We start from the raw sequence: 26,779 nt of genomic DNA, 5'->3' as shown, positions 1-26,779 counted from the left end.
CTGTGCTGAAGGCAGTGCTGCCACCGTGTGGACAGACACCGGTACTGCAGCTCTAGCCCGTGGCAGCCCCGAGCTGCGCTCAAGGCAGTGCTGCCACCGTGTGGACAAAGAGCAGTACTGCAGCACTAGCCCTTGGCAGTGCTGCGCACTAGGCAGTGCTGGCAACATGTGGATAGACAGCGGTACTGCAGCTTTATGCCGTGAAAGCCCTGAACGATGCTCAAGGCAGTGCTGCCACCGTGTGGGCACGAAGCGCTACAGCAGCTCGGGCTCCAGGCAGCCCCGGTCCGAGCTGTGTGCTGGTGCTGTGCCACCATGTGGACAGGGAGCAGTACTGCAGCTCGAGACATAGGCTGCCCCAGGCTGTGCTCAAGGCACTGCTGCCATCATGTAAGCAGGGAGCGGTACCGCAGCACTAATCCATAAAAGCCCTGAATGACGCACAGAGCAATGTTGGCACTGTGTGGACAGAGAGGGGTACAGGGGGTATAGCCCGTAATAGCCGCGGGCTGCGCACTAGGCAGTGCTGCCACCGTGTGGACAGAAAGCGGTATTGCAGCCTTAGTATGTGGCAGCCGCAGGCTGAGCTCAAGGCAGTGCTGCCAGGGTGTGGACAGACAGTGGTACTGCAGCTCTAGCCCGTAATAGACCCGGGCTGCAGAAAACAGGCAGTGCTGCCACCGTGTGGGCAGAAAGCGATACTGCAGCTCGAGCCATAGGCTGCCCCATGCTGCGCTCAAGGCAGTGCTGCCACTGTGTGGGCAAAACGCGGTACTGCAGCCAGAGCCCCTGGCAGCCCCGAGCTGTGTTCAAGGCAGTGCTGCCACCGTGTGGGCAAACAGCGGTACTGCAGCTCTAACCCATAATAGACTCGGGCTGCAGCAAAAAGGCCGTGCTGCCACCGTGTGGATAGACAACGGTACTGCAGCTCGATCCCCGAGCACTCCGGGGCCGAGCTGTGCGGCAGTGCTGCCACCGTGTGGGCAGGGAGCGGTACTGCAGCTCTAGCCCGTGGCAGCCCCGGGCTGGGCTCAAGGCAGTGCTGCCACCGTGTGGGCAGAGAGGGGTACTGCACCTACAGCCCCTAATAGCCCTGGGCCACGCACTAGGCAGTGCTGCCACTGTGTTTAGAGACAGTGGTACTGCAGCTCAAGCCCCTGGCAGCCCAGAGCTGCGCTCAGGGCAGTGCTGCCACCGTCTGGACAGGCAGCGGTACTGCAGCCCTAAGCCGTAATCGACCCGGGCTGCAGAAAAAAGCAGTTGTGTCACCGTGTGGGCAGGGAGCGGTACTGCAGCTCGAGCCCCTAAAAGCCCTGGGCTGCGCACTAGGCAGTGCTGCCAGGGTGTGGGCAGAGAGCGGTACTGCAATTCGAGCCCGTGGCGCTGTGTTTATTTTCCCAGGGAAAAGGACGACCGTTCGTATCCAAGACCCTGTGTAAGAACCGGCCTTCCGCTGCCTAGATTTGAGACAGATCACGATTTCTCCCAGACTCACGGTACCACAAATTGGAATCCTGGATGACCTGGGAGGGCCAAATATCTACTGCAAAAGGACATCAGGTATGGGGAGGGGGGAGTTCATTTTCCCAGGGTAAAGCGCCACCATTCGTATCCAGGATGCCCTGCCCAGGACCGGCATTACGTCACCTAGACTTCAAGACGGATCAGGATTTCTCCCAGACCCAAGGTACCATTTATGGGAATCCTGGGTGGCCTGGGAGTGCCAAAGGTCTCCTGCAAAATGACGCCAGAAACCTGAGGGGCTGGGTTTGGTTTCCCAGGGAAAAGGGCCACCGTTTGTACCCAAGACACCGTGCCTGGGGCCGGCCTTCCGCCGGCTAGAATTCGAGATGGATCAGGATTTCTACCAGACCCAAGGTACTACCCATGGGAACCCTGGCTGGCCTGGGAGTGCCAAAGGTCTCCTGCAAAATGACTCCAGGAACCTGGGGTGGCGGGTTCGGTTTCCCAGGGTAAAGGGCCACCATTCGTATCCAGGATGCCCTGCCCAGGACTGGCATTACGCTGCCTAGACTTTGAGACAGATCAGGATTTCTCCCAGACCCTAGGTACCACAAATTGGCATCCTGGCTGGCCTGAGAGTTTTAAATGTCTACTGCAAAATGACATCAGGAACCTGGGGGACGGAGTTCAGTTTCTGAGGGAAAAGGGCCACCGTTCATATCCAGGACCCCATACCCGGGACCGGCCTCCTGCCGCCTAGATTTTGAGACGGATCAGGATTTCTCCCAGACCCAAGGTCCCACAAATTGGAATCTTGGCTCGCCTGGGAGTGCCAAATGTCTCCTGCAAAATGACATCAGGAACCTGGGGTGGTAACTTCATTTTCCCAGGGAAAAGGGCCACCATTCATATCCAAGACACCGTGCCCACGTCTCAGGTGAGATACTACCTTCTTGCTGACTCTGTGTCCATCACACTTCCTAAGCCAGAAACATATAACTCTAAACTCCCTTGCACTATCAGAGGCAACTGAACTGATCATTGTTCTCCTGTAGCAAGGAGGTTGGGCTGGAAATCCTGAAGCAGAATATGGAGAAGGAGAGTTTCCCTGATGATTCTCATAGCCTGACTGGCTATGAGAAATTGGGGTTGGTAATGTCAAATACAACATCTCAAGGTAAGTATTTTCTCTGGAGGCAATTTGTGTTTGACTGAAATTTTAATCTTCTTTTCTGTTCATTCTGTCTTAATAATTTATTTTTTTTATTCTTTTCTCTCCCTTTTCTCTCTTATGTTCTAGGATACATGTTACTGCGGTTGAATTACTCAGTGCTTCCATCTCCCTCCTAACAGGGTCTGGAATAAAACTGGTGATTGGAAATGCTTCTCTAACCATTGATATGAACTGGAACATAATGACCTGGATGTTGTATGTACAGCTTTGCACATTCTGGGATTTTTTTCTTGATGGATAATACAAAAATGCAAATTTTAGTTTATTCTTGTGACCCCTTCATTGTAAAGGGTCTCTTTATCAGCTGGCAGCAGTAACCCAGGAGCACAGACTTGTGCTTCTCAACAGATCTGCTGCTGAGACAGCCCCTGCCCCCTCAGACATGAACACTGATGAAGAGCCCATGGCTGAGAAGCATTGCTGCTAATAGTACAGGACTGCTGCTCTAGCTGAATGCTGTCATTGTCCAGCCTGCCAGCTAATGACATATTTAGAACAACTGTAGTGTGGTGAATCACAGTCCATTATAATAAACATTCATAGTGCAGTCTGCTATGCCACCAAGTGATGCAGTTCAAAAGCTGATGGAAAATGGATGAGCAAGTGGCAATATCCTTAGAGCAGTCTCCACACCTTCCTAGCCTCAGGCTGTTTCAGAGGAAAGAAATCCCTCTTTGCTTCCAATATTAGAACAACCCATATTACCTACATTGCTCAACTGACTGAATTACAGCAGTCTCTGATCTGCCAGGGACAGCAGGGCTGCATGCAGGGGAAAAGGACCTGGGAGGTGAGGAGGTGACACAGCACAGGAGGCACAGTGCCCTCACTGGCAAGCACCCGACACAGGCAAGCAGAGTAGTGGCAGTGACCAGGACCAGCCATGAGTCTACATCACCAGGCAAGTCCATAGAGAGGAGGTGCAGTTTTTCTCAGTTTTTATCTACTTTCACTTTATAGGCGAATCCGCGGATGGCTGGGACAAGGAATTCTGCTGACCTATATATTCTAGAACATGTGGTTTTATTGCAAGGGTCGTGGGTAAAAGGGCCTTGCCTTCAGCCACCAGCCTGGGCTGAAGGGAAGTCCCAAAGAGAGAGGGAGAAAGAACAGGAGGGTGAGAGCTGAGAGAGAAGGGAGCCAGAGAGCAAAGTGGCAGGGGGAAGAGAGCAAGAGAGAGTGAGAACAGGGGGAAGAGGAAGGGTAAGAGAGAGCAAGGTCCTTGTTACAATACATTATATTTCCTTTTGTGATTAATATTCTAATTTTCAGTGACCAACAAACACAAGACACAAAATCCTATGGAATCTACGTACAGCCTATAAGAACTACTATACTACCATACTGTGTTATATTTTAAACTCTAAAAACTACTCTTTAAACTTCTGTTTTGCTACATTGACCTTTGGATCCCTCAGCCAGCAGAAAGGTATGGCTCAATCAAAAGGGATTCTCCTTCAGCTAACTGGATTATTGTTTTCAGGTTATAGAGTAACTAAGACTCAGTATCCTACAACTCAAAATCAGCTTTCATTTCTATTTCGATTACAGGTTTCATACTTTCAGAATCTTTTGCTAAGCAATCATATTTATAAGGTTTCCCTGATTCATCTTCCCCAACACACTTAATACAGCAAAGACAATGGAAGAGGCACAGTGCACATTTCAAAGGCGTTTGTTACCGCAATCTTTTCAACACCCCTGGATAATACAGGCCCTATGTCATCATCCCTCACCAGCTGCCAGACAACTTCTGGTGACATAGATATCAACCTGAATAGGAAAACTGGGTAAGTGGAAGAGATCTATATAAACTCTCTCACAAAATAACTGTCAATGAATAGCACAGAGACAGCTTCACAAATTAGGGCACACAGAATTGCTTTTAGGCATCATAAGGCACCAAAGGTGAGAACTAGGGTCCTAATACAGCATTAAAATGGCCAGCATTGATATTTGTCCTTGTATTTACACACAGTAGAAGATAAAGACAGAATCAAATAATCCCTTGTGCTTCTTCAGCACCCACTTCTTTCAAACTTCCCTAATCTTCAACTCTGTGTAGAAGTTACAAGGTTGTATTATGCTTCACTCCTCCTACTCACAGTGCTATCAAAATTGAACAAAACCAGACTGTCTATTAAGCCCCTGGGTACAGCCCCATCTTTTTTTTTTTTTTTTTTTTTTTGTATTTCTCTCACTGTCTGAATACCACTCTTGTCACCTTTTTGGGGGGTTGTTTTTGTTTGTTTATTTTTACTTGTTTTGGAAGTTCCTATTGCAGAGAGTATTTTGTACATATATGATGGTGGTACTGTGAAGAAATCCCTTTTTCATAAATATTAATTAACCCAGGCTAAGATGCATAGTGTTAAAATTATCTTTTAAATGGTGGCTCTCTGACAGTTTTTACATTTAAAAAGGGTCCCATGTGTCCCAGATTATCACACTAAGAGGCCATTAAATTCATGTTCTGCAGAGAGATCTGATCTCCTCTTAATGACCATAGTACTTGACCCATTAATTGCCTTCTTCCTTCCCTCTAGCTTCTTGCATAACTTCTTTATCAAGTATCTGAAGAAACCCATTCACAGGAGCTTGGTCATTAATGTAAGCCTTTCACATTGTGTAGGGGAGGGGAGTAAGGAGGAGAGCATTCACAAGTCAGTACTGTGAATTTGGCAAAGGAAGAATTAGAAAAATAATCCTATAATTGTCCTATGCTGGTCTGATCAGCACAGTTATCATTTTGCCAGCCAGAAATGATTCCAGATAAAGTGACAGGTTCATAGCCAAGATTCTGACACAGCTATGTTCAACCAAGGCAGCAGTAGGGATGGAAAATGTAGTTATTTTTCCATTCCAATCCAGCATAAGTCCTTGCCTGTGTACCTACAGGCATCCTGGGGCTTGGGTCATTTTTACACTTAGCAGACAAGCATACACTGGGCACCACATAGAAAAATTACAGGATATCAACTGATAGTATGACATTTCAACTTCATTGCATCAAAGGGGTTCTGATGACATCCTGCCGAGGGCCTCTGAGAGGAAACAGAGCTTGAGATGGCTGTCATTCTGTCCAGCAATTTACAGTTGGACTCGCTGATCTTAAGGGTCTTTTCCAACTCAAATGATTCCATGATTCTGAGATCTCTCCTGTGACCCCAGTATAAGCTCTGTCCTCGCTCTATTTAAGGCTGTGGTTTTGTCACCCCCACCAGGCTGCCTCTGGAAACTTCCCTCTTTTTTTTGCAGCTCTGACATACAACAGGCTTACATTGCACCAAGCAGAAACTTTGGGGATCCAGTTAGCTGAAGAGAAGCCAGATTAGGTGTTTTGATAAACAAATGCTGCAATGTGTGTCATGCAGCAGAAATGTAAGAGGTGCTTATACACCCATGCTAATCAGGCCATAACTTGAGTGTGCTTTTATTGTAGTCATGTCCCAATATCGGAGCTGGGATCCAGTTGATAGATGAAGACCTCTGATCACTGAATGGTGAGGCATTAATGTACCTTTTCCTTCTGTTTTCTTTCTTCTGATCAGTGAAATTCTGCTGCTTCCTTAGCAGTAGCTGCTTTGCAATGCCTCCAAGAGTTGTATCAGTCCCTCTGCTCCATCTGGTCCCGTGCATACAGAACCACAGTTAAATAAAGGCTGGGCTACTTGAGCAAGAAATACATGTTTCTAAAAGCCAAGGACTTGGTAGCAATTCTCAACTTGTAAGTGTGGCACTGTGCACTTCTGTTGTGAGAAATGCCACTTAAAGGCCACACAGTACTGATGCTGAGGCAGTTTTCCCTTACCATGCTCCCAGTCCTCTTGAACACAGCACTTTACAAGCTGAAGCCTGCTCTCCTAACCTGCCTGGAAACTAAGTTTTATTTGCCTATTTATCAAACTTGCCAGATACAAAATGAAAAAGCTCCTTTGCAAAAACCTTCTCACTTGAACCACTTTGGGTTAGATTTGCAGGGATTTAAGACACCCCAATTGTTGGTCAGATACCATGTGCAAAACATGGGTATCTAAGCAGATCAGACACCCTCCTTCTGGGAAAGTATTTGCAAGTTACAAGCATTTGGGATGCTCTTAGAACTGCTGGGCAAGAAATCCCAACACCTCCTTATGCCCTGAAGCATTGACATGGCCATCTCCCCTTTTGGGTTAGACCAAACTCATCTTCCACAATGAGAAAACAACAGAGAAACCAGAGAAGGTGCTTTACAGAAGGTCTCAGTAGAAATGTCAAATCTTAGGTCAGAATGCATGTTAGGAGGTCCCTGGTTGTATTTTTCCCTACTCTCTGGAACAATTTGTGTCATTCTCTTTCAGAAACTGACTTAGTTTTTAAGTACACATAAAATTATTTCTGTGTTTTTTGTAATATTCTTTGTCTTATCTACCACCCTTACAGCTGTAATGCAGAATAATGATTTGGCTGAAGTAGACTTTTCCTTAAGTAGCTTGCCATCAGTATTCCAACCATTCATTGACCTGGACTTAAAGGTAGTAGTTAGTTAATTAAGTTTAAGCTGCCTTGTGCTTGGTGCTCTACAAAGGCCAAATGAAAAGACAGTCTTGTCACAAAGATCCTATAAATTAAGTATTAAGAAAAGGACAACAGGGAAATAAGAGAGGTGGAAAAAAAAGGAACAAAAAGTTAGTATCTGCTTGTGTGGTAGACACTGGTCTCAGCACACCAGTTCTGCAGCTGCTGTCAAACTCTTCTGAGTATTGCAGCAACTAGATTTTAAGCAGGAACTTAAGTCAGACTAAAGCCATGTGAAATTATGGCTGTTTCAAGAGCTACTCTCCCACCTAAGTGGGGAAATATACAAAAACTGCTAAATCCAGCAAGTGAGGATTGAATGGAGAGGTCACCAACTGTGATTCAGCACTTTGTAAGCATTTTGATAGTTCATAAAAAGCAACAGGAACTTTAGAGCTAGATGAGAAAATAAAGACAGACAAAATACATTTGAGATGAAACAGAAACAAGAGAACTAATAAAACAGACATAAAACCCTTTACCCTTTAAATGTCTTCATGGCTTTCAATCAGTTTTACTTTTTTGTTTCATCTGGATGCATTTGGAAGCATTAGATCTGCAAGGCTTGGCCAATATGATAGGTAATGCAGAAAGACATCGTAGGCATTTTAGGTTTGTCAGACACAACTTTCCTTTCTCATAAGCATTTTGTCCGCACAAGTTACCAGCTTGATTCTGGGCAGAATACAGTGCTGATTTGGACCAAGAAAGACCTATGGTTTTAGAGATCAGTTCTGTAATTAAGACCATTGGATAGCTCTTAAGCAGCAGTTCTCAGATAGAAAATCCTGGAGATGAGGAAAGGAGAAAGTAAGGCTTTTCAAAAAGGAGGTCCACTAGTCATGTTCTTCATGCAATATTTAGACATTTAATTTTGAGGGTGAGTTGAGGTGGCAGACTGTCCTCGGTAGGTGATCAGTGTCCCAAAAGACAGATCTTGGGCCTCATCTGTGAAGATGTCCAAACGCTGGAACTTGTCTTCACCACCTGCTTGAAAGCACCAAGCCTTCAGGGTGTACTACAAAGCCTGCATATTCATTTATAAACCAAGTGAGTAGCCTGGGCAAAGTCAAGGAAAGTAGTAGCATTTATGGTCTGCAGCCATGATATAGTTATATTTTGACTCTGTTTTTTTATCTCTGACAATAGCTTTTAGGGCATAGTCTTCCCAGCTGGAAACTATACTGACTCTGCCTATGAGGCAGCTTCCTTCACAATCCTGGACCAGAGTGACTCCGTGCTGTACCTTGCCTTCTCTGAGTATTTCTTTCAGACCTCCTCACTTGCTTACTACACCACAGGGCCCTTCAACATTACCATTGCAGAGGAGGTGAGCAGGATACAGAGGAATGGGGTCAGAGTGGCTCAGACAGGGCTTTGACCTGACAGGTGTCAGTATGTGGCCATATAAAGCTCTCAGTCTGTAGAGTCCTGAGACAGTAGATTATAAATACTAGGGTATTGTTACTCTCTTTTACTTATGCTCTATAAAGATGCCTCAGGCCACAACCAGGCATGCCAACTTCCACTGAGCCAAGTACCAAATTCTGCTGATTTTGTTACAAAAAAATAAGAGGTTTGTAGACCTGAGGCACAGACTTCTCTAACAGGGACAAGGAATCAACTCTGGAGAATTTTGCAGCCTCAGTGGCTGTTTTCTGAGGCATCTTCATAGAATGAAAATACTACAGGGGCCTTGCAAGCAAAGGTATATGTCAAAGGACAGCATCTGTGGGTTGGAGGCTGCCTGACTTGGCTAACTTAACTGCAGGAGGTTCAATAAATCCCAAAACCTATAGACCGCAGCCCAAACTATAATGACCTTAAGCATTTGCTTTCTGAGGGATTATTTTGGCATGTATTATTGGGAAGCTGTTTTAAGCATACTGAGTCTCTTAGGAATATTTCTGAGAGGTACAAAATCAAAGATCCATTGAAATGACCGTAATAATGCATTCAGAGAAAAGCTGAACATGAAGGTCAAATCTGGTAACTCATTTGTTTTCTCTCTTTTATTTTTTCCTTCAGACTTGCAGATATTTTAATATAAACACAGAGATATTTGGCAGTATCATCCCTGAGGTAAGTATCGTTACTTTCCCAAAGTCTCAGGGAAGCCACCCAGTTTCAGTGTCAAGACACCTCACTGCTGGTGTATCCCAAAGGCTTATAGGGCCAGCAGGGCTCCTGCACTGGAGAAGTGGGCACATTTGCGCCTTGTAACAGCAGAGCAGATGGGCTTTGTCACTTTCTACCCCATGAAAAGTTGAATGACTTGCACTCTTACCAAACATAATCTTGGCCCATAACCTTGCACATCAATCCTTTTCTCTGGGCACCATGCCCAAGCCACAGCTGTTCCCACCTAAAACCAGCTCTATGCAGGAAAAAGCTTCTAGTCATGAGTCCTGCTTTGAGAGACATCCAAGAGGGCCTCAGCTCAGAAAAATCGCCTTACTCATTCCCAAAGCTGCATAATTCTCTTTACTTTCCTGCTGCCCTTTGACTGGTGAGCAGAAAACCTGGGAAGGGACCAAGTGCAGGAAAATGAGCTAGCAGATGGACAGGAAACATTACATCCTATGGAACAGACAAGGCAGATGCACAAGATTTCCATTTATTTTAGGTGAAGGAGGTGAATATAACAAGACAGATAATATGAGCATGCATGGCTTCCACTAGCCTTCTGAGACAGACTGAGAAACCAGAAATGAGCATAGGAACCCCTAGGCTATAAATGCCGAGGTTGGGTGAAATCAGACTTATAGTTCAAAGTACTTCATGTTCTTGTTTGCTTCCCAGATGTTATGAAGTTCCTTCCTCAGAAATACAAGAATTCTCCAAGGGCAGTCATGTATGATGTTCTCCACAAAATGCCATAAGATTTGATACCATTATTCCACCCTCTCTGTTTTGAATATTGACCTTTGTGAGCCTGTTCACTCTTCAGGCAATGAGCAGAGTGAGGCTCCTCTGAGGACAGTCCAGAGGAGGAGCCCATCTCCTGAGATGGGTGAATTTCAAAGTGAATGACTCCTGAGCTCTTTTATTGTGTGACTAAGTAGTACACTCGTGGTCCATTTATCTCCTCTGTTCACAAGCAAATATTTAATTTCTCTTCAAATAATATGGAAAAATTTGTATTCCTCAAGTGGGAGGAACTTTCCACTGCATTCCTGAGTGGCCAATACTGTTAATTTAGCACCACAGAAAACCTTTATTTCCTGCTTACCTGAAAGAATATAGCAGCTATTCTTAACTTCATCATAAGGAGCTACTTCAAAATTGTTGCTTCAAAAGTAAGAAAATGCAGTATTTTGATCCATTCTATGAGAATTTCTTTTTTCCTTTTTTGTCTTTGAATCTCACAGGTAGCTAAATATTCAGTTACACCCTACCCAGTGATGTTGAAGCTAATGTCTACTGAAATCCCTGTCATCAGCTTACAGCAGGATTCCTTTGCACTAGAGATTCAGGGCTCCCTGGAGGTGTTGGCTGTTCTGCCAGACTCAACCACCCAGTCTCTGTTAACACTGAGCACAGTAAGTACAGCAAACAAGGTGACATTTAACTCAGGGTTAAATATGGTAGTTCCTTTCTTCTGTTAAAACTCTGTACAAGAAACAACGAAAATGCCAAATTTCTAGTAGTTAAACATGCAGATTCCCCTTAGTCAAAGCTGTAGGCCTGACCTCACCTAACCCACAGGACATTTTATGCCAAAGAACATTTTCCTACAGACAGACAAAAATCTCAACATATAGTGACACTGATTAAGCAAGGTTTTGTTCTCTGGAATTACAGTTCTGCAAGTGTGAGTCATGCCTCTTGGCATCTTGTTCATGGCTTTGATGAACGACATCTCATTAGCCCAATTTCAGCTCTTGTCAGTGCCATTCAAATCACCAGACATTTACTGTGTGCAGCCTTCCAGTGAGAAAGCTGCATTTACCTAAAACATCTTCCATGCATAACTGGAAAGATGGTATTTATGTATTTATGACTAATTCACAGCAAGGGGCCTGGGTTTTTTTATGGCTGGTAACTCATGGTTTCTTTATTCTGCAGGCAGCCAACACCAGCATTTCTCTGAAATATTTGATAAGAAATTGATGGGCTCACTATGTTTGAACAGGTAATCCAACCTAGGGTGAAAATTACTTCCTTTGGAAAACAACGTTAGCAATCCCAACATTAGTAGTTTAGACATATGATCAGATAACTATGAATATGTTTTGCTGATAAATTTAACTGCATTAGATGCTCTGAATCTGGCAGCACTTGTACGGTTTAGAGGAGGCAGGAAGCGTTTCTCTGACAAGTGCCATAGCCCCAAGGGAGTCCCCTTGCTGAAGGGAAGAGGTCTCACTCTACTTCCCTGCTTTTTACATATATTCTCCCCTCTGAGCTAGATAAACTAAGCATGCAGGGCAGTTTTGATGACCATAAATAATTTTTAGAGTTTCCCTCATCACTTTCCAGCTGGCAAGATGTCATGGCTTTCTAGACAACCTGTGCCATTAATAATGTCAGAGCAGTCCAGGGCACAGTAAAGAACCTGGCCCCCTGCAGATCCCCTACGAAGATATTCTTATAGCAGACATTCCCCAACTGAAGTCCTGCAACTTCCAAGGTTCAGAAAGCTGGAGACCAGAGGCCAGGTCATTTACACATCTAGCATGTCACACTTCACGGAGAAGAAGCTCTGTGTATCAGGACCTCACAACTGGGAATTAGGACTCCAATTTCATAAAGTATTTAAGAAAGACACAGGGTTAAGAACATGCAGAGTTTGCCACGGCAGAGGGATGTTAAGATTTTAAGGGGGATAGTGCTGTTAGCATTTTCTGCAGTAATTTTCAAAGAGGAAATTTAGAGTGTGCTGGAAGCTGGCCTTGAGAATTTGGGTACTGGCGCTGAAAAAATTCAGAAATCTTTTGTTGGATACAAGACTAACACAGGGAATACATATTTCAATGTGGAAACAGAGGCAGTAGCAACAAAGCCAACAGCAGCAGTACCACACAATTAACAGATCCTTTCTTCCTGGTAAGACTCACATGAAAGCATTATGCAGATGTACTAAAATCCTTGGTACATCTGCATAATACCTGAAAATACCTGACATACTACAAGTCCTTGGTAAAGTCAGTTGTCAGTAGGATTTCCAGAACAGCACAGAAGGAGAAGCACACTCCCATTGCTTGCTACAGCCCTTCTAGCACGCTCTTGCATGGATGCTCAACAATGCTCCAAGAAAACCAAATAGTCTTTCTCTATGCCACAGTATGCAGTGTGTGAAAGGGCTTCAAAATTCTCTTTACAGATGCTTCTTAAGGCCCGGAGCTCTACAGCAATGACTGCACATGATTAGAATAATTGTGTTTATCCTTTCTTAGTGACTCATCTTCACTTCTTTCCCTCAGGATCCAGTTCTCCCTAGCCCACTCCAATGTCAGCACTTTCGAGGTAAATGGGTAGTTGAAGCATATAAGAAATGCAGACTAAGAATAGCAGTGATATTAAGGTTAAAGGGTAAGCAGATAAATTTTATCTGTATTTCTAAATCATTTGGCTTCATTCCCATGTGGCTCTCTTTCTGTCTTCTGGCAACCACCTCGCTGTTCCAGACTTAAAAGTCAACTCTTTGGGGCAAGCTAGTGCTGTGCAAATGACACATTCTGTAGTTGCAGTAAGCAGAGATCTCTCGAATCATCACGGTGAAACAGAGCAGACCAGACCTGCAGCAGCAGATCAGAGCACCATCCAATAGTCACAGGGATGGCTGAGGCACAGGCACTCTGGGGGTGCTCATCAAGGTGCTCAGAATTAGAGCAAGAAGGGAGAGTCAAGATACTTCCCTCAGATGCCTGAAATAGTGCAGTTGTAGCCTTGCAGGGGAAAACCCTGTCCCCACAGAGAGTGATTTCATTCTCGGTATAATCAATCAGTTCCAAGTAGCTGAGGAGAAGGGATTAAAATTGTTCTGATCCTGCTTTGCTATCGGTGATAAATTATCTCACAAATAAAAGCAAATTAAAATGTTGGCCAAGCATAATGAAATTCATTTGTATTTTGCATCTCACTTCCTTTGCATCATTCCAAAACCTTAAGATCCAAAGTTCGCTTGAGTTTGTGACTCTTTGAGGCCAAAAGAGAACTGGAGGTTGACTAAGAGCCTACTAACTCCACCCAGGATTAGGGCATGACAGTTCTACCACCATCAGGAAACTAACATAGTTAACTAAACTAACATAGTTAACTAAACATAACTAATATAGTTAACTAGCTAAATCAGGAAACTAAACATAGTTCAGTTTTCTTGTCTGTGGCAGGTTTTGCCTCTGGAAAACATCCTATCTTACATTTTACAGACTGAAATAATTCCATCAGCTAATGGTAAGTCTGTACTTCAAAGCATCAGCTAAAAAGTTTCCAGTAGAATGGGTTATTCTAGGAACTTCTGACTTTCTGATTAAGTTTTCAGCTCCCATTAACTTGGAGTGGAAAATTACCATCAGCCAGTAAGCAGTGGAAGGCGGCAGAGATTGATCTGTAGGGGTGTAAGTGCTCCCTCTCACTGTTCTGCAAAAATGGCAAAAAATTACTAAGAAAGTAAAAATTCACCTGCCTTCATCTCAGCCTAGGTGGTCTTGATGCATCAGGGACAAAAGCAAAAGTCTTTCTCATCTGCACACCTGCCTGAGGCCACCATACATGAAATGTACTCCTTTTTATTAGACCAGAACAGAGCTTTCACCTCTCATAAATCTTATTTAAGGCCTGGAGGGAGATACAGCTTTGTGTCAGCCCTCTATACTGGGATGAACATCACCTTCTTTAGTTAACAGATACAAATGGGAACAGATTCTACTGATGGTAGAGCTGTGTTAACAATCCCTCAGGGATCATTCGGGACAAATCACTCAGTATGCAATGTGTTGAACATGAATGCCTCAGTTTTCCTGCAACACTCTACCAAGAGAGAAGCACTTGTAATTCTTTATTTTTTCCATTGGTAAATGAGCATCTTAGTGATCTCCCAGGCTTGCTTGTGAAGACTAAGAGGCTAATTGTTATAAATGACCTACAAGTTTCTGGATAAAGTGTTGTTGAAGGGCAGGTGTTTATTATCTTTCTAATGCATCCCTAAACCATCGTTTGTCTCTTTTTTTAAGCTAAACTGTCAAAAGGATTCCCTCTTCCCAATCTGGCCAATGTTACTTTGACAAGACCTCACATTACAATTGTACAGGTGAGATTTTGATACTTAGGAAAGATTTTCCTTTATGAAAGGTTATGCCTCTTTTTTTTTCCCCTAGGCATTTATTCACCTACTATAGTGCCAGAAATTCGCTGTATTTGAGCTACTTAAGCAGTAAAAATGGGTTTAAAATGAGATCTGTGATAATGGTAAAATTCTATTAGAAATAAATATCTTGCTTTGAGAGGAAAAGTTAGAAGTGAGTATGTAACTATGGAGTGATCAAATGTACAACTTGTTCAGCCTGCAAGTTGCAATTCAGTGTAAAAACAGGTTTAACATTGTTTAAGTTTGGCCAATCACATCAAATTAGAGTTATTGCTATCTCACAGTCTTGTTGAATAGTTGGAATATAAGAGAGAGACAAATTCAATTTTGTGCACCTAGGATGCCCAAATTTTATTAATAAACGGTGATAATGACTGAGGCTAGTAGTCAAAAGTAGTTAGTGAGCTCTCAGAAAATATTTTTTTTTTGCCTTCTGGTTATCCTTCTCCAAATCTAGCCCTTAGTTTGAGTGTACTGAATGTTGCTAAGTAACCAGTCAGTTACAAGGGCATTGCTGACAAATGAATGCCCAGAAAATGAGTAAGCAAGCCTGCTGCATTTATCCACTTGTCTAACAACTTCTCAAAGTTATTTTGAGATATTAATTTTAAAGAATAAAGGACTTTAGTTAAACTAGACATTGCTGACGTAGACTTCCCTTTACATTTTGAAGAATAAAGGACTTCAGTTAAACTAGACATTGCTGATGTAGACTTCCCTTTTACTAACTAGACATTGTTGAGGTAAACGTCCCTTTTTTTAACATAAGCCGGATTTAAGGAACCGATAAATCAGGAGACCTGTCAACTTAATCAATAGACTCCAAGAACACAATGTGATCATAAATCAGATAGTCTTGAGAAACAGGATCCAGGTGTCACCAACACCAAAAGGTTAAAAAGTCAAAGCGAGGAAGACGCATCTTACTTCATCATTTTGAGACCACACCCCATAAGAAGGACCACCGACCCATTTCAAAGAACAAACTACCCATGCTTAATTGCTTTTTGGCTAATTACCATACGAAGCAGGGAATAGGATGGACCAGAGTCATGAATATGCATTTGTGTTTTGGGTATTCAACACTTTTGTACATAAAAAGACCCTGTGATCATCTGTAAATTGTGGTGTGTATTTGGGAGCTATCCCGCACGCTGCCCGGCGTAATAAACACACACTTTGTAACTTCAACCTGTTAGAGAGTCTTTGTCCGTCAGAGTTGGATATCGGTATTAGATCAATATCCATATTTTTTTAACAAATCAATTTCCAGTTTCTCTGAAGTTTTTCTTTGCAGAGGCTCCTAAAATCCTTGTTAAGCACAAAACACGAGTCAGGAAAGAAAACGCAAAGGTTGTTTTAAATTGTTCTTTACTTCCCTCATACCAGGCAGCTTTTGCCTGTGCGGAGCTGAGGGACGGCTGGAGGCGGCAGGAGGCAGGGCCGAACGAGGAGGTTTGAGCCTCGGCGGCTCCCGTCCGCTGCTGCTGTGGCGGGCCTGCGTCACTTCCTGCCGCCGGCCGGCGCTGCCGTCGGGAGCCGCTGATTGGGAGCGCCGTCGCCATGAGCCGCAGCTACAACGATGAGCTGCAGTACCTGGACAAGATTGACAAGAACTGCTGGCGGATCAAGAAGGGCTTCGTGCCGAACATGCGTGTGCGTGGGAAGGGGCCTGGGTGTCGCGGGAAGGGGCGCGGGGTCGGGGCGGCCTGGGCAAAGCCGAGTACCTGATGGCTCTCCCCGCAGGTGGAGGGCGTTTTCTACGTGAACGACCCGCTTGAGAAGCTGATGTTCGAGGAGCTGCGCAATGCCTGCCGCGGCGGAGGTGGGTCCGGCGGAGAGCGGGATGGAGACCCCCTGATCCACGGGGTGACACAGAATCGAGTCCAGCCGGGGACCGAACACTGCCATGGCACTGTGTGCCACGTCCATCCTTTCCTTGAACGATTACAGGCACAGTGGCTCCACCACCTCCCTAGGCAGCCCAGTCCAATGTGTGGAATTTCTTCACCTTTTCCGCGAAGAAACTTCTCCTAATGTTCAACCTAAACCTCTCCTGGCACAGCTTAAGACACTTCTCTTGTCCTGTCACCGCTTGCCTGGGCGAAGAGGCCGTGTGCTCTGCCCAGGGCGGTCCCGCATGTCCCTTCCCGAGCCGCGGGGTGGGTCTGGAGCGAGTTACCCCGCCGTGCGTGCCGCGGCAGCCCGGGGAGCGGCACAGGCGCTCATCGGTAGCTGTGGCGTAGCTTGTGCCGAGCTCTGGCGGGCGAGCCCGGCTGCGCTGTGTGCTCGGGAGTGTTCCCTGAATGCCGCTCTCAGGAGTTTACTGCGGGAGGTACCACCCTGTTGTCTGTGGAGCCGGGGTGCAGGGCTGGATCCCAGCTGCCAGCTGGGCTGGAGGGAGCACGCTGCTCTTGTTAGCACGGACCCCACGCTATTGGTTACAAATACAGAAGTTGGTCTTCAGTGATAGACACTGCGTTTAATGAAGCTGCAGTTTGTGCACCAATGCCAGGCTTTTTATATCAGATTAGAAGTCTTCTCAGTGGCTGACTTTTTTGACAGTGCTTTCAACAGCCTCTTTAGAAGGTGTTTCATTGTGATTATCATGGTAAATTATCAGATTACTTTTTAAAAAATCTTTTTCAGGTGCGGGTGGCTTCTTGCCTGCTATGAAACAGATTGGGAATGTGGCTGCATTGCCTGGAATTGTTCACGTGAGTATCTGCTTTGAAAATCTGCTCTTTTTCTGTCCCTGTTTGCCTGAGATTATTGCATTCCAAGTGGGAGCTCTCTCATGAGAAGAAGTATGGGCCAAAGTTCTTCTCAAGGCAGTTTGTGTGTTAGGAGCCTGTGTCTGAGTAAGGAGTGCTTACAGGCTGTAAAACTGAGTTGTCAGAAAGGGAAGTAGCTACTTGTTTCATTCCTTGTCTTTTGAGATATAGCTTTTCATGCTGTTTCAGCTTCTTGAGCCACTTTTCCCCACTATTCATACCAGCCACTTGTTGCTTTTGAATTGCCTCTGCTCTGAAATACGTGGAGAAATGTGGAGAGAGCAGGAGGTGGTACTGTTGTCTGTCTGTATTGTTGCTAATTGCCTCGTGTGAGTAGTGAGCCTTCACATGAACTCAACACTGCCTTCCCTCATCCTGTGCCTTTTTGGAAGCAAAGCATCAGATAGAGTGATGCAGGAGGAAAATGCTTACCTGTGACTCTTTTCAAGAAGTGTAAAGTACGATGTGGAAATGATCCTTTTCACATTCAATATTGCATATATTAATAAGGAATAAATAACAGGGTTTTTTTACTTGTCTCTTTTGGCAGAGGTTTTGAATTTATGGATGCAGTAAAAGGTAGACTATCATGCTGTTAATTGCCTTAGGGGTCACGCCAAAATGGAGTATGGTAGAATAGTAACAACCTGCTAAAATGGGAATTTTGGCTGGTAGTTTGTAGAAGAGATGCTACAATCATGTACATATTCAGATCTTCATTTTTATTTCCAAACCAATGATTTCTTGATGATGGTAAGGAGAGGCAGAAGAAGCAAATAATCCCATTCAAAAGTACTGTTTACTTCAGTGTGGTAGCACTTGAATAGATATTGAAAAAATTAAATTTCTGACCCAGTTCAGTGTTCTGGGTGTTACAAGGTGTTTGCTTCAGAGATCTGCTCTCTGCTTTATTTGAATGTCCTGTAAGTGCAGGACATTAGATCCTCATCCGAGTTGAGGTGTTCACTCCACCTACATCTGAACATCCATTCTCTTTTTGGTATATTTTTGGCAAGTGTGACAACCACTGCTGCAAGGCAAAGTATATAACCAAGGCAACTCTGCATCAAGTTTCATGAAGCTTTCAAATTGCATTTCAGAGATCAATAGGCCTTCCAGATGTCCATTCTGGTTATGGATTTGCTATTGGCAACATGGCTGCCTTTGATATGAGTGATCCTGAAGCAGTGGTTTCACCAGGTAAGGATGACTAACTTAAACCTGCTCTGAGAAATATCTGGAGTGGCATAAAAATGCTTTTTAAAATGGCAGGACTTTACAGTACTTTACATTCAGAAACAAAGCAAAAAATATGAGAATTATAGGGGGTTAAGAGGTGCTTAATTCTTGCACTTAGAATCTTTATTCTTTGTAGAGCAGGTAGTTACACTGAGAACAGCTAAACAGTACAGGGAGAATTGCCCTTGTGTTTGCAGCTTGGACTTACAATATCCCACAGTTTTGAAGTCTTTGACCCTAGAGTTTCACCAGATTGATAAAGAACTGACTAGTTTCTTTGAGTAGCTTGAAAACATCTTTTGAGAATATTTTTATACTTAAAACATGAGCTTACAGTATGTCTGTCTTTTCAGTAAACACCCAGATCTTCAGTTACTGACAAATTGAAGCTTGTGTGGTTGTCATGAAACATGATACTCATGTTTCAGTTTTGCTTTGATTAGTTCAAGTGTTCCTGATTGACTCAGACCCAAGGTCTCTTAGTTTGGTATCTCACCTCTAACATTAGTAACACCAGAATCTTCGTACTAAAGGTAGCATGACTATCTTTCACATTTGGTGTTGCCTTATAGATTTTATCATTATAAATAGTAAGAGTTAAGCAAAACACCAAGAACTGAAGTTTATTATTCCTTGTAAGTGTTCATTAATTCTTATAACTATTTTTTATTTATTCCAGTGAAGATTCAAAAACAAACTTATTTTTGGGGATTGCTTTCAAGAACATTTTGCATCAGGGAGCCATTCTAAGATCTGTCACTTTTCTTCTGACCTTAGCCAGCAGAACAGGAACATTCTCTCTACTTTCTATGGCCTGTGTGTTCTATAATTGCATCCGCTTCTCTTTGTCAACTTGCTGGAGTAACTTTGTAAACCCAGAGCTCTGTAGGCAATTGCACAGCTATGTCTTGAAGTCTGAGGCTTCATGTATATCTGCTAAAACGACGCTTCATGAGGTTTGTTTCCCCCAGCATTGTGTCACAAGAAAAGGAGTGAGATTACAGCCTTCAGTACACACTCCCTGACACGGCTTTTTCTCCTCTTGTAGGTGGTGTCGGCTTTGACATCAACTGTGGTGTCCGCTTGCTGCGGACAAATTTGGATGAAAGTGATGTGCAGCCTGTGAAAGAACAGCTTGCCCAGGCTATGTTTGACCACATTCCTGTTGGTGTCGGCTCCAAAGGTGTCATCCCCATGAATGCCAAGTAAGAGAATGACTTTGTGCACACATCACTAGAGGAGACACTTCTGTTTGTTTTTTGATGCAAGATTCGTCAGTGGGCGACTTAAGAAAGGAGAAGTAATTCTAAAATGCCTTCTATTCTTTTGCATATGTGCTTTACAGGACTGACATAATCATCAATGCACAGTCAGCTCTTTCTTCCCCCATTTAATCCCCTTAAAGGTTCTTGCTGGGTTCTCATTTCTTCTGACAGAAAACTTCCATGAATAATAAAGGTCTCTTTTGAAAGGGATGAGAGATAGGATTATAGATAGAAAATAGGATATTTTCCCCCCAGCAAAGAGGAAAAAGTGATGACATACCAGAAGTTAATATATCTGCAGAGCTTGATTTTCATGGAGTATTAAGAAGCTGGACTTGTTCTTAGGAGAGTTGGGGGCTGAGCATAACATAATCGAATAATTCAGAATGATCTCAAAAGAATAAATCTTTTGAGGTCATCTCGTCCAACTCCTTGCAGGAAGTATCTAAATCTAAAGGTAAGTCTTACAGAAAAATTGCGTCAAGTTGTTCAAGGCCATATCCAGTGGAGTTTTGAGTATATCCAAGGATAATCATCTTATGTAGGTGTTTGGTAATTGTAGGGATTTGGAAGAGGCACTGGAGATGGGTGTGGACTGGTCTCTCCGAGAGGGCTATGCCTGGGCAGAGGACAAGGAGCACTGTGAGGAATATGGAAGAATGCTGCAGGCTGACCCCAACAAAGTCTCTTCAAGGGCAAAGAAAAGGGGCCTGCCTCAGGTAATGTTATATTTCAGGAGGGCTGTATGTGCTCCCAGGGTTCAAATGTAAAGGTTAGAGAATAGTTCTCTAATTCAGTGTCTTCTTTTGAAACTCTGTCTAGCATTTCTGGGCAAGGGGAAAGGTGAGATGGTGAGGTCAGTTCTGAATAATCTAGACAGAATTGCAGCAGAGGAGAAGAATACTGCGTGTACCCAAGGTCCTTGGGGCCATCAGGTTTTCATCTGTTAACACCGAGTAGTGGAAGTTATGTTGGGTGATATTTACACATCCAGATGTATTTTGTTTTGGAGAGACAGGCAAGTTAATGTTCAACTTTGCCCGTGTTTGCTCAGCAAGTTAATAGCGGGACAAGAAAAGATACAAAAATAAATGGGACTAGCTCATAACTGAATCACAGTTTAAGAATTGGATTTCATTTTTGTATTTCTAGTGTCTCACTGCGCTGTGTGAAATAATTTGAGATGCCTATACTAATGGTACATTTGTAAAGCTTTCTTGTATATTCTTGATATTAATTGATATTATTATTTATTAATTGGGGTGGGACAAAATTACGGCATTTTAACCTCAAAATAACATTATGTCCCCAGTTTTCACATTTGCCTGGCAAATATGCAATCATCTGTTACAGAGTTGAAAAAATGGGACTTGTAAATGGATTGTCTTAATCTACTGAAAAGTTTTAAGTACCTAATTAACAAGATGTTGTAACTTCTTTGTGGAGTTATAACCAAGTGTAGTATATAACCAAGACTGCCTGCTTTGTTTGTACAAACTGAAGATGAAGTCACAGTACTCTATACTCTTCCCATCCTGGCCAAAGTAAGTTGGAAAACAGTGGCAGCACAGTCTGTTGTAGATCCTGTCTCCTTTTGTTTAATTGCAGTCTTGTTCCAACAGCACAGGTAGTTACAAATTTGAACAAAAAGGAAAGTGGTGATGCTACTGTGTTCGACTTCCTTCTGGTTTACATGGGGATCTTTTTTCCCCAAAAACTCTTTCTAAAATCCAAAGCCTTGCTGTAGCAGTGTGCCCTATCTCTTGTTGCCATAGCTCTCCCCTGTTCTCCCAGAGGCTGCTTTCCCTGCCCTGTCTGATCAGTGTCTTGTGATTGGCAGCTGGGGACCCTGGGAGCTGGAAATCATTATGCCGAGATCCAGGTGGTGGATGAGATTTACAACGAGTATGCTGCCAAGAAAATGGGCATTGACCACAAAGGGCAGGTGTGCGTGATGATCCACAGTGGAAGCAGAGGGCTAGGCCACCAGGTTGCCACAGGTATGATCTGACTGGTCTAGCTACCTGGAGTGAGGCAAACTCCTCAGCATGGTCTTGTCACTGACAGCAAACTCCAGCACCAAAAAGTATTTCGGAGAGTGCTGTTGGTAAGAGCATCTTGAATTGCCTGATTTGGTGTTACCTGTTTGCAAACAATTGATAACATTCTGCCACAGACTTGCTTTTGCATTTGAGAAATGGCCTTGGGCTTGACCACTGGACAGATGAGTTCAGTTTTAGAATATAAATTACAGATACCCATGTTAATCTCAAAGATTGCAGCAAAATAGAGAAGTCACTTTGACTTACTGTTTTTCTTTTTGTAAATACTGTATTTATGTTGACTTACTGTGTTCATTTCCCAGATGCACTGGTGGCTATGGAAAAAGCTATGAAACGGGACAAAATCATAGTGAATGATCGCCAGTTGGCATGTGCCAGGATTGCCTCTGCAGAGGGACAGGATTACTTGAAGGGAATGGCAGCTGCTGGCAACTATGCCTGGGTTAACCGCTCTTCCATGACTTTCCTAACACGACAGGTAGGAGCAGAGTTGTCTCTGATGCAGATATTTTTGCTGCTTCATCACTGACATAAAGAACAAAGAGTAGTTGCACTATTTAACTTAATTTCATTTTTATGTTTCTTAAACTGTCTTTTTTCTGGAGAGACTTACACAAAGCTGCAGTCACGACAATCTGCTTAAAACTTCTCAACATCACTGGATTGTACTTGGCAGAAGCCAGTTAAGCAGTGTTTCTGAAAATGCCTTGAGCTGGAAAAGGAGGATACAAGAAAACTGGGGGGTTTGTTACTAAAGTTGGGTGTTTTTGTTGCTAAAGTCAGCTTTTCAGAGTTGCACAAATTTGCCTGATTGATATCTGACTGAATTACAACGGGAAGCTGCCAGTGGGCAGAGAAACAATCTATGCAGTCCAATTCTGTCATTCTTAGCAGTGTTGTATTCAGTTCCACTGTGGCTGAATTATGATGATCTTGTATCTCACATCCTGATTTGCTCTCTTTTTAGGCCTTCGCCAAAGTCTTCAACACAACCCCAGATGACCTTGACATGCACGTTATCTACGATGTGTCTCACAACATTGCCAAAGTGGAACAGCACGTCGTGGATGGAAAGGAGCGGACTCTGCTGGTGCACAGAAAGGGATCAACCAGGGCCTTCCCTCCTCACCATCCTCTTATTGCTGTTGATTATCAAGTAAGTTTAGCTTTGGGAGAAGGAAATAGAAAGTTCAGGATTAATCAGACAATTTTAAGGTCCCTAACAGATACCTAAATGCTGTGAGTTCATTTTTTAAGGTTACAGCACTGGAACCCTGGTGGGATGACAATATTCAGCTTGTGTGTGTGTGTTAGATCTTTGTGACACTGAGCTCCTCCTTTTGCTCCACACCCAAAATGGTTGGAAGAACATGAAAGGAAAGAAGAAGTGCTTTATGCCAAGGGCAGGATTCAGTGGTTTGCCATGTCTGTCTGTTGGACACAAGACTTTTGATCTACTGGTCTACATCTTTCAGTACACTTAGTTTTCTAGAATCCTTGATTCCAGACAACCAGGGATGCTCTCAAGGAATATTAATCTGACCTCCTTTTCTGGAGATACAGTTCCTCTCAGACTTTTATTAAGAATGAGTTTTTTCAGCTTTTTCTTACGAATGAATGCTTTGCATCCACAGCTGACTGGACAGCCCGTTTTGATTGGGGGCACAATGGGCACCTGTAGCTATGTCCTCACTGGCACAGAGCAAGGCATGACTGAGACCTTTGGAACTACTTGCCATGGAGCTGTAAGTTAAGAAGTTGTTTCAGGGAGGGGTTGGGGTGAGACTGTCATCCCAAAGAGAACAACGTTGTTGAAGGGTCATCATCCAATGTGTAATTCATCTGTTGGTCATACAAGTAAGAGAGTAGCCTTGCCAGTAGTCCCTGCCCAGGAGAACTGCAAGGTAGAAGTCTTTGTCCCTAACTGAGTAGTTGTGACTACTTCTGCAGAAAATCTAGGGGATACTGCTTTTTATAAGGCAGATGTTAGGATGAAGATGTGGAGAATAAGCTCCTTTTACCCAATTCTGATATCTCTGAGCTAATGGGAGGGATTAACTATGCTGAGGCTGTCTATATAGAACTCCTCAGTAGTTAAAAGAAAGTATTTTCTCCCCTGTTGTTTATAGTGTGAGATAGTCATTGAGGAAGAGAAGTATCTTCCAGTGAATTCCAAGTCCTGAACACTGTTTGGTTTGGGTAAAAACACATTTGCAGACAAGTGTGTTATACAAATGAAACTTTCCTAGATACCATACCTGGTGGGTGATTTTGCAGGAGCCTGTGACCTGAAGGCAAAATTAATTCCCAGTATTGAGGTTTACTGTGGTCTGTGCTCTCAGTCATTCTGTGTTTGCTTGTAATGCAATAATGGCTTTTTTTGATAAGAAAGTTTTGTTTTTCCAAACGGCTACAAAAAAATAGAACTAACAAAACTGTTGTGGCCTAGGGTCGTGCACTGTCTCGAGCGAAATCTCGACGTAACTTGGACTTCCAGGACGTACTGGACAAGTTGGCTGACATGGGCATTGCCATCCGTGTTGCCTCTCCCAAACTGGTCATGGAAGAAGTGAGTTTAGTACTTCATTATCTTAGAAGGAAAAGGGGATCTTGCTTCCTGGCTGAATGACCCTCCTTGGCCTGTGTTTGTTTTTATTTTTTGAACTGTTAAGCAATTGCCAGTACTCTAAATATGCAGCTTGTGTGATTTTTGATAGAGCTGTCAAATTTTTTTGAAAATTATATGAAGTGTTCTCTATCCTAAAAGCATGCTGAAAGGGGAGATGCCTGATTGACATGTTTTGGGGGGTATGTGTTTTCCTCTTCTGCCTGGTGATAGGGATAATTGCTATCTTTGTGTGAGCATCTACAAAAGTAGCTATGTTTTATGGATTTTCTTCTTGCATTATGTTCTCCCTGCTTCAAATTTGCCTTACACTGCAGCTTTCATGTAGATTAGTAGCAGCTTGAAAGATCCTCTTTTAAGATGAACTCCCATATTTGCTCAAGAAGAGAACTGTGAATGGTCAGAAAACTTTGAATATTATGACTTCCAGTTCCTCTGCATTAACATGAGCATGCCTTTTTTGTTCACAGCCTCACTCAAAAAAGTGTTGATCATTTGGTACTATGCTTTTCTGGGTGTTGGTGTTACACGAACATATTGATCACATTAAAGTCTCTATTTAAGAGCAGCTTCAAGTAGGGGCCAGAGGGGGAAGCTCTAGAGTTAAACCTTGACTACTGTCACTAAGGGGCAGTGAAGATAAAACTTAAAGGGTTACCTTTAAAGAAGTTGGAGTCACTTCTTACTAGATGATGAGGCTTGACATTCTCACGTGCTGGGGCACAGATTATCTGAAAAACTGGATTAAAATAGCTAATATTTTATCTGAAATATGATGAGAGCTTATTTGGAAAACTAAGTGTCTTGCAGATTTCTTAGATACATAAGGTGGACAGATTCTCAATATGTTCACCTACTTCTGCACTCTACATTCATTTATATGGTTATTTTTGTGAAGAGTGGATTTCAAAAGCCTACACCTGACTTCCTGTGACTGTGGGTTGCTTACAGTTTGATCTTTTTCTTTTCCCCTCCAGGCACCAGAGTCTTACAAGAACGTAACTGATGTGGTTAACACCTGCCACGAAGCTGGCATCAGCAAGAAAGCCATTAAACTGAGACCTATTGCTGTTATAAAAGGCTAGGAACCAGCAACACTCTGATGTCTCTAGGCCTTACAAAAACTGACTAGAATTACCATCTTCCCACACCTCTTGGACTCTGTAGGATGCTCAAATATCACATTCCTGTTCTGGAAACACAACAGCTGAGGATACACCTATTTTTAACCACTCCTAGCCATAATTAATGCCTCTCCTCCTTGTTACATGGCGTTCTTTTCTTGTGAGGACAGGGCAAAGAAATAAGTAAGTCTTGGGTTTTATATGCAGTCCTTTCTCCATTTTCCTGCTTGGGCAGGACTTCAGACTTGCCTGAGTTGTCACTAAGTGCTGTGCTGCAAGACCATCTCCATCAGTGAAGGTGATGTATGAACCAGACTTGCTGTCACCACACCTGAGTGCCTGGAGCTTTTCCTGCATATGGAAATACTCTGATAGGGTATTGCACTTGTAGGCAGGGAGAGGATGTCCTGTTTGCAGGTAGTTTTATGCATAGTCTGTACTGTTGCATGTTTTGTGGCAGAGTTGGGAGCAGTCTTCTGCTCAGGTTGAGAGGGGCTAGTTAAGCTTGGGGACACAGTCTTACCCCAGCCTCTCCCATTTAATACAGCACCTGGTGGACTTGGCTCAGGACAAGTGGGCTATCCACGGTCTTTTGGAAAAGCTGAGTATAACTGAGTAGCCTTGAGAGGTTTTGTTTGCCTAGTAAAAGTTGTAACTTAACTTAGAGATGTGCTAATCCAACATTTTAGAAAGCATGAGAAAGTTGGATTGGGTAATGCTGCTCACTGTTTCGTGCAGCTGTGATTTAAGGGAGCCAAATTTCAGAGTCAGGCCCAATGTGATGGGGCTTACAGTGTTTCTTTTACATTCATTAACCAAGACTGGAGGGGAAGCTGACCATTCCCACTGGATCATTCTGGGGGATTACAATAAAATGGGAAGATGGATGCAGCAGTGTATGTGTCATGTTTATTCCATGTACTTAAAAGCAGACAACAGACATTTTAGCCATATACAAGTTTGAAACGCATTGTGTTCTGTGACTTCAGATGATGGATCTTGCAAAGGATGTGCAGATGGCAGAATTTTTGCAGGCTACAAGGAAGGGCGATGCAGTGCCGTTTTCCCAGCCCGGTTATGACAGGAGTGTGATGGCTGTGACTTGTCCTTGCCGGCCGTGC

At 43.5% G+C, this 26,779-nt stretch overlaps 2 protein-coding genes across 2 annotated transcripts; both read left to right on the top strand.

Moving 5' to 3' along the window:
• The first annotated feature begins 1,850 nt into the window (after positions 1-1,850).
• Positions 1,851-14,754, top strand: BPIFC (BPI fold containing family C). Its single transcript, XM_066320254.1, is given in 17 exon segments — positions 1,851-1,878; positions 2,225-2,336; positions 2,520-2,605; positions 2,608-2,641; positions 2,765-2,893; positions 4,333-4,488; positions 5,245-5,308; positions 6,141-6,201; positions 7,121-7,212; positions 8,412-8,585; positions 9,284-9,337; positions 10,627-10,797; positions 11,324-11,345; positions 11,348-11,390; positions 12,682-12,724; positions 13,591-13,654; positions 14,434-14,754. Coding segments are annotated over 17 exon segments (1,422 nt in total). The 3' UTR covers positions 14,523-14,754.
• A 1,311-nt stretch (positions 14,755-16,065) lies between these two features.
• On the top strand, positions 16,066-26,545 carry RTCB (RNA 2',3'-cyclic phosphate and 5'-OH ligase). The gene is made up of 12 exons (XM_066320006.1): positions 16,066-16,223; positions 16,314-16,392; positions 17,217-17,284; positions 18,442-18,541; positions 19,629-19,785; positions 20,408-20,564; positions 21,686-21,845; positions 22,211-22,386; positions 22,876-23,064; positions 23,543-23,653; positions 24,358-24,477; positions 25,512-26,545. The coding sequence occupies exons 1-12, from the start codon at positions 16,131-16,133 to the stop codon at positions 25,617-25,619; spliced, it is 1,518 nt and encodes a 505-aa protein (XP_066176103.1). The 5' UTR covers positions 16,066-16,130; the 3' UTR covers positions 25,620-26,545.
• The last annotated feature ends 234 nt before the right edge of the window (positions 26,546-26,779 follow it).

The sequence above is a fragment of the Sylvia atricapilla genome, chromosome 5 (genome assembly GCF_009819655.1).
Source record: "Sylvia atricapilla isolate bSylAtr1 chromosome 5, bSylAtr1.pri, whole genome shotgun sequence".
NCBI lineage: Eukaryota > Metazoa > Chordata > Aves > Passeriformes > Sylviidae > Sylvia > Sylvia atricapilla.
The sequence above is the reverse complement of the archived record's forward strand: the minus strand, read 5'-3'. Positions and strand labels throughout refer to the sequence as shown.

What these genes read in the sequence shown, in the direction of transcription:
- RTCB (XM_066320006.1), top strand. Translation starts at nt 16,131, where the DNA reads ATGAGCCGCAGCTACAACGATGAGCTGCAGTACCTGGACAAGATTGAC. An exon ending in TGAAGCAGTGGTTTCACCAG is followed by an intron (nt 18,542 to 19,628) that starts GTAAGGATGACT and finishes CTCCTCTTGTAG; the next exon opens with GTGGTGTCGGCTTTGACATC. An exon ending in AGAAAAGGGGCCTGCCTCAG is followed by an intron (nt 20,565 to 21,685) that starts GTAATGTTATAT and finishes TGTGATTGGCAG; the next exon opens with CTGGGGACCCTGGGAGCTGG.